This window comes from Saimiri boliviensis, chromosome 16 (assembly GCF_048565385.1).
Source record: "Saimiri boliviensis isolate mSaiBol1 chromosome 16, mSaiBol1.pri, whole genome shotgun sequence".
Lineage (NCBI taxonomy): Eukaryota > Metazoa > Chordata > Mammalia > Primates > Cebidae > Saimiri > Saimiri boliviensis.
In genome coordinates, this window is record NC_133464.1 from 74,019,314 (window position 1) to 74,033,998 (window position 14,685).

General features: G+C 35.5%; 1 protein-coding gene across 16 annotated transcripts in view; it reads right to left on the bottom strand.

Moving 5' to 3' along the window:
• The window catches only part of NBEA (neurobeachin), a 702,569-nt gene that overhangs the window by 607,426 nt on the left and 80,458 nt on the right, over positions 1–14,685 (bottom strand). The window contains exon 1 of one of the 16 annotated variants that reach the window (XM_074387842.1): positions 11,470–12,275. The exons of 14 other annotated variants lie outside the window; for them this stretch is intronic. In XM_074387842.1, coding sequence (XP_074243943.1) covers positions 11,470–11,634 — 165 coding nt within the window. In that variant the 5' untranslated portion in view covers positions 11,635–12,275. Of the gene's footprint in view, positions 1–11,300; positions 11,427–11,469; positions 12,276–14,685 lie in introns of those variants that run through there. One more of the 16 variants, XM_074387845.1, reaches the window with a different exon arrangement.

Sequence of the window (14,685 nt, forward strand, 5' to 3'; positions counted from 1 at the left end):
CAGATAAGTGAAAGGCATTGTAAGCATTGACACTGCCAAAGAGAAATCTAATTTTCACATAAATGGAAAAGGATGGTTTCAAAGCTAGTAAAATAGAGCAAACTTCAGCAAGTGATTCCTGGGTGCGACTCAGAAAAATATCCTAAAAAGAAGGTTTGGCCTTTAAAAGTGATTACCAACAGAAAACACAGAATTTACTAAGGATAAATTTTAAGGCATGAAATTCATTTTCTTTTTTGATATTAGCAGTCTTACAGATAAAGAGATGTAACTGGGGCCTAATTACCATATATATAAGATAAAGAAATATGGAACTGATACAATTTACAATAAATGTTGAAATAGTCAAATGAATGTTAAAAAATAAGTTGAACAGAAATATACATGGTCTTGTAATGCTTTTTTTTTTTTAAAGCACAAATGTGAATTGGGTAAAGAAAGCTGATTTAACAGTAACACATTTGACTTCAGCATTATGGAAAATGAGTCCAAAGTATTACTGTCCCTCCCATTTGGTATTTTAAATACAGATATACACAGAATGAAATAATAAGACTCTTTACTCTCTGTTGATCAAATCACATAGGAACTATTATATTCACTTATAAGCATTATTCTTAAAAGGAATAGTCAAAGTGAATATCCTTTTGGTCTAGAAAATGATAAGATTTAGGAGTAAAATAATAATCACATAAAATGCCTCACAATTGAAGTCATTAATTCCCTTGTTCATTCAATAAATAATTCATTTATTAAGGTCTAGAACTTACTGTTCTGGGAACTAGAATACATAAACATCTAATATAAAGACTACACACTAAGCGCTAAATTCTAGAAACAAAGATGTACATGTATGTATGCATACATACACTACTTTATTCCAAAAAACACTGAAGGTGGCTATAAGTTATATAAAGCATGAAGGAAGACATAAAATATCAACAAGTAGAATTAATTTCCTATCAATGAAAGGTTTTCACAAATATTTACAGATGACCACAGAGTATAATGTAAATAGGATAAACAGTAGTAATACCACCACCTAACCTTACATAGCATTTAGTACTGTTCTAAGTATTTAAAATCTGTTATGAAGCTACTATTGTCTTCATTTTACAGATAAGGAATCATAGACACAGAATTTTAAGTATGTTGAAGAATGTTACAAAACTGGTAAGGGATCCAGGATCCAAACACAAGAAGTCTGTGTTCATGCAAGTTCATGCAAACATTATAATTTCATTTAAAAATATTTTTTAGGAGGGAGGTAAAGCAAGACGGCAGAATAGAAAGCTCCACAGATCGTCCCCCTACCCCTACCACAACCACAAGGACACAAAGTTAAACATCTACACAGAAAAAAACATCTTCATAAGAACCAAAAATCAGGTAAGCACTCACAGTACCTGGTTTTAACCTCGTATCACTGGAAGAGGCACTGAAAAGATGGAAAAAGAGTTCTGAGTCTCCGACGCCACCCCTCCCTGACCCCAGCAGCATGGCTTGGTGCCAAGAGCATCTCTGGGTTTTGGTGAAGGGAGAACAGAGAAACTGTGAGGCACTGAACTCAGTGCTGTCTTGTTAGAGCAAAAAGAGAAACCTGACCAAACTAAGCTGATGTCCACCCATGGAAAAGTCATCTCAACCAACCCTAGCCAGAGGGGAATCACTGATAGCAGTGGTCTGAATGTGAGTGCCTGCAACCTAACCACCAAAGGCCACAGTGCTCTTGGTGTCTAAGTAAACCTGAAAGACGGTCTAGGCCATAAGGACTGCAACTCATAGGTGAGTCCTAGTATTGAACTAGACCTAGAGACAGTGGACTCAAGTGCCATAGGATATACTTAGATACTAGCTGGGGCAGCCAAGGAAATGCTGACATCACCCCTTCCATAACCCCAGGTTGCACAGCTTGTGGCTCCCAAAGAAACCCCTTCTTTCCACTTGAGAAGAGGAGAGGGAAGAGTAGGGAGGAGTCTGTCTTGCATCTTGTTTACCAGCTCTACCACAGAAGGACAGGGCACCTTGAGGTCATGAGGCCCTTGTTCCAGGCTCTACCTCTGCGACATTTCTAGATACATCTGGGGTGAGAAGAAAGCCCACTGCCTTGAAGGAAAGGATCCAGGCCTGGCAGCATTCATCATCTGCTAACTGAAGAGCCCTTGGGTCCTAAATAACTAGCAGTGATACCCAGGTACTATGTCCAGGGCTGTGGTGAGCTTCTGAGACTTGTTGGCTTCAGGTGAGACTATGCACATTACCAGCTGTGGTGGCTACGATGCAAAACTCCCTGTGCTTGATAAAAACAGAAAGAAGTAAAGGGACTGTCTTGCATCTTAGGTGCCAACACCCACCACAGTGGAATAGAGCACCAAGTACATTCTTGGGGTTCCCAATTCCAGGACTTGACTCTTGGACAGCATTTCTAGACCTGCCCTGGACCAAAGCCCACTGACTTGAAGGGTGAGTCCCAGGCCAGGCAGCATTCACCACAAGTTGATATAAGAGCCCTTCAACCTTAAAGGAACAACAGTGGTACTTTGGTAGTACTTCTCATAGCCAGGAGTGGTGTTGGCTATGGAATGAGGCTCCTCCACCTTTGGAAAGGTGAAAAAGTGGAAAGGACTGCATCTTGCAGTTTGAGTGCCAGCTCAGCCATAATACAACAGAACACAAGGTAAATTTCTAAGGTTTTTCACTCTAATCCCTGACTTTTGGATGGCATCTCTGGACCTGCTGGTGGCCAGTGGGACTTTGCCATCCTGAAGAGAAGGACATATGCCCAGCTGGCTTTGCCACCTGCTAACTGTAGAGCCCCAGTCCTTGTGCGAACATAGGCTGCAGCCAAGTAGTAGTTAAGGCACGCCTTGGACAAGACCCAGCACTGTGTTTGCTTAAGGTCTGATCCAGCACAGTGACAGCAGTGGTGGTCACAGGGGTGCTTGTGTCATACCACCCTCAACTTGAGGTGTCTCAGAGCAGAGAGAGAGAGAGAGAGACTCTGTGTCCTTGGGAAAAAGTCAGGGAAGAGAACAAGAGACTCTGCCTGGTAATCTAGAGAATTATCCCAGATCTTATCCAAGGCCATCAAGACAGTACCTCTAGAAGTCTGTAAGAATCACAATGTCACTGGAAAGCCTTCCCAAGAAGGATGGCTATAAATAAGCTCAGGCAATGAAAACTACAATAAATATCCAACTTTTCAATGCCCAGACACCAAAGAATATCTACTTGGATTAACACCATCGAGAAAACATGACCTCACCAAATGAACTAAATAAGGCACCAAGAATCAATCCCGGAAAAACAAAGATATGTGACCTTTCACACAGAGAATTCAAAATAACTGTGTTAGGAAACTAAAAGAAATTCAAGATAACACAGAGAAGGGATTTAGAATTCTATCAGATAAATTTAACAAAGATATTGAAATAATTTTTAAATTCAAGTGGAAATTCTGGAGCTCAAAAAATGCAGTTGGCATACTTAAGAAAATAACAAGTCTTTAAGAGCAGACTGGATCAAACAGAGGAAAGAATTAATGAGCTTGAAGAAAGGCTATTTGAAAATACACAGAGGAGACAAAAGAAAAAAGACTAAAAACCAATGAGGCATGCCTACACAATCTATAGAATAACCTCAAAAGGGCAAATCTAAGAGGTATTGACCTTAAAGAGGAGGCAGAGAAACAGATAGGGGTAGAAAGTTTATTTTGAGTAAACCTTCAAAGAACAGAGAAGTACCCAAACCTGGAGAAAATATCCAAGTACAAGAAGGTTATAGAACACCAAACAGATTTAACCCAAAGAAGATTATCTCAAGACATTTAATAATCAAATTCCCAAACGTCAAGGATAAAGTAAAAGTCCTAAAAGCTGCAAGAGAAAAGAAACAAAAACATACAAAGGAGCTCCAATACATCTGGCAGCAGACTTTTCAGTGAAAAACTTACATGCCAGGAGATGGTGGCATGACATATTTAAATTGCTGAGGGGGAAAAAAAAAACCTTTTGCCCTAGAATACTATATCCAGTGAAAATACCCTTCAAACATGAAGAAGAAATAAAGACTTTCCCAAACAAAAAAAAAGCTAAGGGATTTCATCAACATCTGACCTGTCCTACAAGAGAGGTTAAAGAGAGTACTTCTATCAGAAAAAAAGGACCTTAATGAGTAAGAAATGATCACCTGAAAATACAAAACTGTCAATATTAGCATACAGAAAAATACAGAATATTATAACACTGTTACTGTAGTTTGTAAACCACTCCTATCCTAAGTAGAAACACTAAATGATGAACCAATCAAAAATAGTAACTATGACAACTTTTCAAGACATAGGCAGTGTAATCAGATATAAACAAGAACAACAAAAAAGTTTAAAAGTAAGGAAATGAAGTTAAGGCAAGTGGCTTATGCAAATAGTGTTATGTTATCAGACTAAAACAATGAGTGATAAGATATTTTTTGCAAGGCTCATGGTAACTTCAAACCAAAAAACATAAAACGGATACACAAAAAATAAAAATCAAGAAACTAAATCACCAGAGAAAATCAGCTTCACTAGAGGAAGACAGGAATGCAATAAAGAAGGGAAGACCACAAAACAACCAGAAAACAAAAAACAAAATGGCAAGACTAAGTCCCTACTTAATAACAACACTGAATGTAAATACACTAAACTCTCCAATCAAAAGACATAGACTGGCTATAATGGATGAAAAAACAAGACCCATTGATCTACTGCCTAAAAGAAAAACACTTCACCTAAAAAGACACACAAAAACTGAAAATAAACAAGATGGAAAAAGATATCCCATGCCAAAGAAAACCAAAAAAGAGCAGAAATCACTATACTTATATCAGACAAAAGAGATTTCAAGACAAAAACTATAAAAAGAGACAAAAAAAATGTCACTATATAAAGATAAGGGGGCCAATTAAGTAAGATGATATAACAGTTGCAATATAGATGCATCCAATACTGGAGCACCCAGATATATAAAGGAAACATTATTACAGTGAAAGAGAGAGATAGCCTCTAATACCATAAAAGCGGGAGACTTCAAAACCTCACTTTCAGCACTGGACACATCTTCTAGACAGAAAATAAACTAAGAAACATCAGAATTAATCTTCGCCACAGATCAAATTGAGCTAATAGATATTTACAGAACATTTCATCCAAAAGGTAGAGAATATACATTCTTTGTCTCAGCACATGGATCATTTGAAAAGACAGACCATATGTTAGGTCACAAAACAAATCTTGAAACATTCCAAAAAAACAAAATAACATAAAGCAACTTCTCTGAAAACAATGGAATAAAACTAGAAATATAAAGAGAAATTTCAGAAACTATACAAATACAAGGAAATTAAACCATATGCTCCTGAATGATAAATGGGTCAATGAAGAAATTAAGACGGAAATTGAACATTTTCTTGAAATAAATAACAATAGAAACACAACACACCAAAACAAATAGGATACAGCAAAAGCGGTACTAAGAGGGATGTTTAAAAGTGCCAACATCAAAAAAGAAGAAAAATATCAAATAGACGATCAAACCCTACATCTTAAAGAACTAAAAGCTCAAGAGCAGACCAAATCTAAAATTAGCAGAAGAAAAGAAATAATAAAGATCAGAGCAGAAATAAACTTGAAATGAAGAAAACAATACAAAAGATCAATACAACAAAAAGTTTGTTTTATGGAAAGCTAAATAAAATTGACAAATCTTTAGCTAGACAAAGAGACAGAATCCAAATAAATAAAATCAGAAATAAAAAAAGAGAGACATTACAACTGATACTGCAAAAATTCAAAGGATCATTTACCGCTTTTATGAGCAACTACATGAGAATTAATTGGAAAATCTAGAAGAAATGGATTAATTGCTACACACATATAACTATCAAGACTGAACCAGGAAGAAATCCAAAACCTGAACAGACTAATAACAAGTTACAAGACTGAAGTTGTAATAAAAAGTCTCCCAGTAAAGAAAAGCCCAGGACCTGATAGCTTCACTGCTAAATTCTAACCAAACATTTAAAGAACTTATATAAATCCTACCCAAACCATTCTGAAAAACAGAGGAGGAGGGCATACTTCCAAATAGAGGAGGAAAGAATACTTACAAACTCACTCTACGAGGCCAGTATTAACCTGATACCAAAAACAGTCAGACACATCAAAAAAAAAAAAAAAAAAGAAAACTACAGGCCAATACCTCTGATGAATATTGATGCAAAAATTCTCAACAAAAACCTAGCAAACAAAACTCAACAATACATGATAATTCTCACTCATAGGTGGGTGTTGAACAATGAGAACACATGGACACAGGGAGGGGAGCACTACACACGGGGGTCTGTTGGGGGGAATGGGGGAGGGGCGGGGGGGTGAGGAGGTGGGAAGAGATAGCATGGGGAGAAATGACAGATACAGGTGAGGGGATGGAAGGCAGCAAAGCACACTGCCATGTGTGTACCTATGCAACAATCTTGCATGTTCATCACATGTACCCCAAAACCTAAAATGCAATAAAAAAAAAAAAAGGAAAAAAAAAAAAAAAAAGAGTAAAAAAAGAAATATCATTCATCATGATCAAGTGGGATTTAATAGCCCTGGGATGCAAGGATGGTTCAACATATGCAAATCAATCAATCTGATACAACATATCAATACAATGAAGAATAAAAACCAGAAGATCATTTCAAGTGACGCTAAAGAAGCATTTGATAAAATTTAACATCACTTCATGATAAAAACTCTCAAAAAAGGAAGGACACAGAAAGCATACCATAACATAAAAAAACCATATAGACAAACATACAGCTAGTAACATAATGAATGAGGATAAACTGAAAGCTCTTCCTCTAAAATCTGAAACATGAGAAGGATACCCACTGTTACCACTGTTATTCAACATAGTCCTGGAAGTCTCAGCTAGAATAACTATATAACAGAAAGATATAAAAGGTATCCAAATTGGAAAGGAAGAAGTCAAATTATCCTTGTTTGCAGATAATATAATCTTATACCTGAAAAAAAACTAAAGACTCCACAAGAAAACTATTAGAATGATAAGCAAATTCAGTAAAGTTACAAGATAAACAATCAACACACAAAAATTAGTAGCCAACAGCAAGCAATGTGAAAATGAAATTTAAAAGGTATCCCATTTACAATCACCATACATAAAATTAAATATCTAGGAATTAATGTACTCCAAGAAGTGAAAGATCTCTATAATGAAAACTACAAAACACTGATAAAATAAATTGAAGAGGACACCCAAAAATGAAAAAATATTCCATGTTCATGGATCGAAAGAATCAATATTGTTACAATATCCATACTATCCAAAGCAATCTATAGATTCAATGCAATCACCATCAAAATGCCAATGGCATCATTCAGAAAAATAGAGAAAACAATGCTCAAATTTATATGGAACCACAAAACCCTAGAATAGCCAAAGCAATGATAAGCAAAAAGAATAAAACTGGAGAAATCACATTACCTCACTTCAAATTATATTACAGAGCTATAGCAACCAAAGCAGCATGGTACTGGCATAAAAACAGACACAGAGACCAATGGAATAGAATAGAGAACCCAGAAACAAATCCACACACCTACAGTGAACCCATTTTTCACAAAGGTGCCAAGAATATACACTGGGGAAAAAACAATCTCTTCAATAAATGGTACTAAAACTAGATATCCATATGCAGAAGAATGAAACTAGATCCCTATCTCTCATGACACACAAAAATCAAATCAAAGTGGTTAAAGACTTAGATCTCAGACCTTAAACCATGAAACTGCTATAAAAACACATTGAGGGAAATCTCCAGGACATTGGTCTGGGCAAAAATTTCTCCAGCAAGACCCCATAAGCACAGGCAACCAAAGCAAACATGAACAAATGGGATCACATCAAGTTAAATAGCTTCTGTGCAGCAAAGGAAACAATCAACAAAGTGAAGAGACAACCCACAGAATAGGAGAAAATATTCACAAACTACCTATTTGACAACAAATTAATAACAAGAATACATACGTAGATCAAATAGCTCTATAGGAAAAAAAAAATCTAACAATCTGATCCAAAGATGGGCAAAAGATTTAAACACAAATTTCTCAAAAGAAGACATACAAATGGCAAAAGGGCATTATGAAAGATGTTCAATATCATTGATCATCAGGGAAATTCAAATAAAAACTACAACAAGATATCATCTAACCCCAGTTAAAAATGGTTTATATTCAAAATACAGGCATAACAAACACTGAAAAAAATGTGAAGAAATGGAACAGTTCTACACTATGGGTGGGAATGTAAATTTCTGCATAGTGGAGAACAGTTCGGATATTCCTCAAAAAATTAAAAATTGAGCTAACACAAGATCCAGCAATCCTACTGCTAAGCATATACCCAAAAGAAAGGAAATCAGAATATCAAAGAGATATCTGCACTTTTATGTTTGTTGTGGCACTGTTTTAAAAAGCTAAGATTTGGAAGCAACTTGTGTCTAACAACAAATGAATGGGTAAACAAAATGTGGTACATATACACAATGGAAGACTGACTATTCAAACCATAAAAAGAATGAGATCCAGTCATTTACAACAACATGGATGGAGTTGGAGACTGTTGTGTTAAATGAAATAACAAGCCAGGCACAGAAAGACAAACATCGCATGTTCTCACCCATTTGTAGGATCTAAAACTCAAAACAATTGAACTCAAGGACATAGAGAGTGGAAGGATAGATAACAGAGGCTGGGAAGGGTAGAGGGTAGGTGGGGCTGGTTAATGGGTACCAAAAATATAGTCAGAAAGAATCAATAAAACCTACTATTTGATAGTACAACAGAGTGACTATAGTCAATAATAACTTAACTGTACATTTCAAAATAACAAAGAGTATACCTGGATTGTTTGCGACTTAAATGAATAAAAGCGTGCGGAAATGGATACCCCATTTTTCATGATGTCTTTATCTCACATTGCATGCATCAAAACATCTCATGTACCCCATAAATATATATACACCTACCACAATTTTTTTAATTTAGTAAAAAAAGAATATTTTTAAAGTCTTGTAAAATAATTTTTAGAAATACTTGTCTCAAATTTTGAAATATTACATTATGCATTCATTTTTCAGTATAACAGAGCAAAAATGTATAAACACTACATTGTTTGCATCTGTGAAATTCTGCCTTCTGACTGACCTAGATATTCTCTCTAGTTAAAGGCTAGTTTCACTTTTCATATGAAACAACTTCAACTCCTTCTACTATTTCTGGTTTACTAATGAAAATAGCTACAATAGTGATTAAGAGATTGGCTCTGAATTCAAACTTGCTGGATTCAGATTCTAGCTGCACCACTCAGTAGCTGTGTGTCTTTAATGAAGGCATTTCTTTGCTTTAAAAAAAAAAGACAAGCTCTCACTCTATTAAACAGGCTGGTCTCAAACTCCTGGACTCAAGTGATCATCCCATCTTGGTCTCCCAAAGAAGACTTTTAAAGTCTTTTAAAATTAAAAATCATTAATTTTAGAAGAAAAGTCTTCTAAAATTAAAAATCATTAATTTTAAAAGACTTTAAAAACAAAACGGGGTTGTTTTTGTTTTGTAACAAAAAGTTACATTAAAAAGTAGGCTAAGGACATGAACAGACATTTTTCAAAAGAAGACATGTGAGGACAGGCGCAGTGGGTCATGCCTGTAATCCCAGCACTTTGGGAGGCCAAGGCATGCAAATCACCTGAGGTTGGGAGTTTGAGACCAGCCTTACCAACATGGAGATACCCAGTCTCTACTAAATATACAAAATTAGCCGGGCATGGTGGCACATGCCTGTAATCCCAGCTACTCAGGAGGCTGCGGCAGGAGAATCACTTGAACCCACGAGGCAGAAGTTACAGTGAGCTGAGATCGTGCCATTGTACTCCAGCCAGGGCAACAACAGCAAAACTCTGTCTCAAAAAAAAAGAAGAAGAAGAAAGAAGAGGAAGAAGAAAAGAAGAGGAAGAGGAAGAGGAAGAGGAAGAGGAAGAGGAAGAAGAATGAGGAGAAGGAGGAGGAAGGAGGAGGAGGAGGAGGAGGAGGAGGAGGAGGAGGAGGAGGAGGAGGAGGAGGAGGAGGAGGAGGAGGAGGAGATAAAAACACAAGCTGCCAACAAGCTTGTGAAAAAAAAAAACTCAGTAAAACTTATCATCATACAAATGCAAATCAAAACCACAATAAGATACCATCTCACATGAGTCAGAATGGCTATTACTAAAAATAGTAAAAATAACAAGTGCTGGTGAGGTTGCAAAGAAAAGGGAACACTTATTTGCTATTGGTGGGAGTATAAATTAGTTCTATTGGTGGGAGTGTAAATTAGTTCTATCATTGTGGAAAGCACTATGGCAATTCCTCAGACAGCTAAAAGAAAACTACTTTTCAACCCGGCAATCTCATTACGAGGTATACACCCAGAGGAATATAAATTATTCTACCATGAAAACACATGCATGTATATGTTCACCACAGCGTTATTCACAATAGTATTGGCATGGACTCAACATCAATACCCATCGATAACAGACTGGATAAAGGAAATGTGGGATATATACAAGATGGAATACTATGCACCCATAAAAAGGAATGATACCATGTCTCTTGCGGGAACATGGATGGAGCTGGACGCTAATTATCCTTAGCAAAGTCATGCAGGAACAGAAAACTAAATACCACATGTTCTCACTGGTAAGTGGGAGCTAAATAGTAAGAACTTACTAACACAAAGAAGAAAACAACAGATACTGGGCTCTACGTAATGGTGGAGGGTGGGAGGAGGGAGAGAAGCAAAAAAGGTATTTATTGGGTACTGGGCTTAATACCTGAGTGATAAAATAATCTGTACAGCAAACCCCCATGACATGAGTTTACCTATGTAACAAACCTTCACGTGTACCTCCAAACCTAAAAAAAGTTCCTAATAGAACTGTTGAGAGCATTAAATGAGATAATTGAGTTTTAAGTATTTAGGCACAATGGGAGACATACAGTTAGCATTCAGTTAAGGTTAGCAATTATCAGTTCTCTAACCATCCCAGCTTCCGGTTTGGGAAAAAAAAAAAAGTCACCTGATCGAATACCTCTAAAGGTATTCAGCAAGCTTAAGTTTTATGTTTCCAACAAAATCAAATTTATTGTGGATCATGCACTCTATTAGATACTACTTGGAGATATACTGAAACCAACTCAAACATCATTTTTGCCATACCATTGTCTTACTGTAAAACTTCTTTTTGTTCATTATTATAAGCCCAATTGACTTGAGTCCATCACTACTGTGAATCTTGTAGACTAGTGATTAGTAACTCAGAAAAGGTTGTCTAGAAATAAATCATATAAAAACAAAAAGTTAGAATAGCAATAATAGGGATACTTACTGACTGAACCAATAGAAGCAGATAATGAGGTTTGTGCCTATGGGCCTTTGAATAAATCTGTAGAAGAAAGGGTATACACTTGAATTGAGAGTACTGAATAATTTTTTTAGATGAATCTCCTACCAATTGTAACTGTTTTAGCAGTCTGGTATAACCAAATACCATCAATGTGTCAATCGAAGAGATGAACTCATTGGGGGCTATGGAGGGGGTGGGGAGTCTGCTTTGAAAGGAATTAACAATTACTATATGTAATTCTAACAATCAGGCTCTGTTACGTGAAGCCTGAGTGCACATCTTTCACAGCCAAAAACACAATGCCCCTTTCTATGTATCATTTAGCTCTCTGATTTCATTGCCGGAAGCAGTAAAAATATTTACTATGGATGTTGTAGTGGGCCTATGCTTTCTACAGTGAGTTTGTTTTATAACCTTTACTGTAAGTTTTAATGCCTTAGTGTTAAGGAGGTTAACTGCTGAATGAAACTATCATCCCAAGATTATGAAAATATTTATTCACTTGTAATGAGTTTCTTATTAGCAACTAAAGCATTTATTATTTATAATAAGTAGAAACAGCTGACCTTCATTATTTAAACAAATCTCTAACAATCCTATGAAGAACTACATGAGGCTTCACTGTCCTCAGAGAAAAGAAACTGAAAATAAATGAGGTTAAGCAAAAAGACTAAGGTCACATATAAGCAAGCAGCAGATCCAGGATCCTAATACAGACTATGAAATGCACTTAATCACTTGCTACAAAGTCAGAAGTAGAGATTTAAGAAAGAAATAGAGAAGGGACATTTATAAAAGCTCTATGAAGAGTAAAATGAAGAAATAATTATTTTTGTGGGTAAGAAATGAACATCTGGATATAGTAAACCATAATTTTAAAAAATTTGTTAAAGTTTTATCAGCAGGACGGTAGAAGATTTTGAAGGTTCAAATGTAAGAAAATCAAATAAAAATACTTAAAAACACATAAGAAAACATCTTAAAAAGCAAAGAAAATGATGTAGCAAAGCTGAAAAACCTAAATCAAAAACAAAGCTAAATTAAAAATTTGTTATTTGAAAAGATGTGTCAAAACACTGTGAACATACTAAAGAAAAGGACAAACCCATTGAGACATCCTATAAATCTGAATGCATCTTTGCAATACTCTACTTGCAGTTAATGTGTTCCTTTTCCTCCAGGTCTTCTAAAAATTCTAAAAGGTACTGCCACTATAAGAGTCCACAATGATGCCTACTACTCAAGAATCAGCCTTAAGTGAATTTGTGTAAAATAAATATCATAGCTGAGCTTTTTTAACTGCAATGACTTTTATTTACATAAAGTAAATAAATTTTCCTGAATAAAAGTTTTGAAATACAAAATGCTGACTTGGAAACATGTCTTCTAAGAGCACTAAGGTTTATAAATACTAGCAATTTAAGTGCCTTTTGTGTATTTTTTTAGGTGTAAAGTGAGTCTTTAGATATCTTAATTTGAAATCTTAGATTATTAGGATCATATGCAATAATTCAATGTTCATTATTTAAATCAAACTGAACAATTGTTAAACTACTGGATTTCATTGCAATTTGTTATTCTGGATAAACTCTAAACTTGGTAACACTCCTCAGAAAGCTCAAATTAACTCCCAGCCTCAGCTTTTTCTAATTCTCAGCTACTGCCATAAGGAAAGTTTCTATCCACCCCTCACTTCATAGAAAATCCTTTATGTGTGTTACTACCTATGCATGATACAGGATTTGTTAAATTCCACTAAATCTACAAATGTCAATTTAGACACTACTTGATCCAGAAACTCTTCCCAGTACTCACAAAGATGGCTTTTCTTGAACTCCCATTACAGCCATCCACACCATGGCAGTCATTACATAATGTTATAGACTAAATGTTTTGTGCCCTCCAAAATTCATAGGTTGAAGCCTTAACCCTCAATGTGATGGTATTGGGAGGTGATGCCTTTGGGAGGTATTAGTTTGAATAAGGCCATGGGGATGAAGCTCCTATAATGAGATTAGCATCTTAATAAGAAGAGAAAGACCAGAGCTTCCTCTCTCTAATGTGTGAGGACACAACAGGAAGGCAGCCATCTGCAAGCCAGAAAGAGGCTCCTCACCAAGAACCAGTTCTGGGACTTCCTAGTTCCCAGAACTGTAAAAAATAAATGTCTGTAGTTTAAGTCACCCAGTCCGTGGTATATTGTTACAGCAGTCTGAGTTAACTAAGACATATTATATTATAGTTGTTTATAGATTTCTTTATATCCTCCACATTACATATAGAAAGAAATTATTAAAAAGGAACAAAATAGAAATTCTGAAACTGAGCAATAGTTGAAATGAAAAACAGACCATATAGCTTCAACAGCAGATTTGGAGAGACAGAAAAAGAATGCTATATTTTGTTAACTCCCTACTTTTGTTATATAACATAAGAATGTTATGTTTATATTTTTAAATTCTGTCTAATTAAAGCATGAATATGGTTTCTCAACAGTCAGGTAGACAAGAAAATTTTCTAAGAAAATTGTCTGTCATCTCACCATTGCTGTAACTGAACAAAGAAATATGAATAAGCAGAAACAAAAAGAAAAGAGCCCAGGTTGAGACTACACTGTTTTAATTATTAAGAATTTATAATAACTTTTAATAATATAGTCTATACAATGGAATATTATTCGGCCACTAAAAAAATGAAGTTCTGATACATGCTACAACATGGATTAATCTTGAAACATTATGCTAAGTGAAATAAACCAGACATAAAGAGGCAAATATATGACTCCAATTACATGAAGTATCCAAAATAGGCCAAGTTCATAGAGAAAGAAAGTATATTAGAGGTTATCAAAGATGAAGAAGAGGGAAATGAGGAAGTATTGCCTAATGAGTATAAAGGTTCTGTTGGGGGTGGTGAAAAAGTTTTAAAAGTAGACAGTGTTTATAATTGCACAACCACTGCAACGTAGTACTGGAATTTCTATGCAGAGAAATAAGGCAAGCAAAGGAAATAAAACATATAGAGATCCAAAAAGAAGAAATGAAAGTGTCCTGTTTGCATATGACATGAATGCCTACACAGAAAACATGAAGGAATCTAGGAAAACATCTCTGTAACCATTCAATGAGTTCAGCTAGGTAACAGAATCAACATATAAAAGTCAACTCTATTTCATCAATGAACATGTGAAAACAGAAA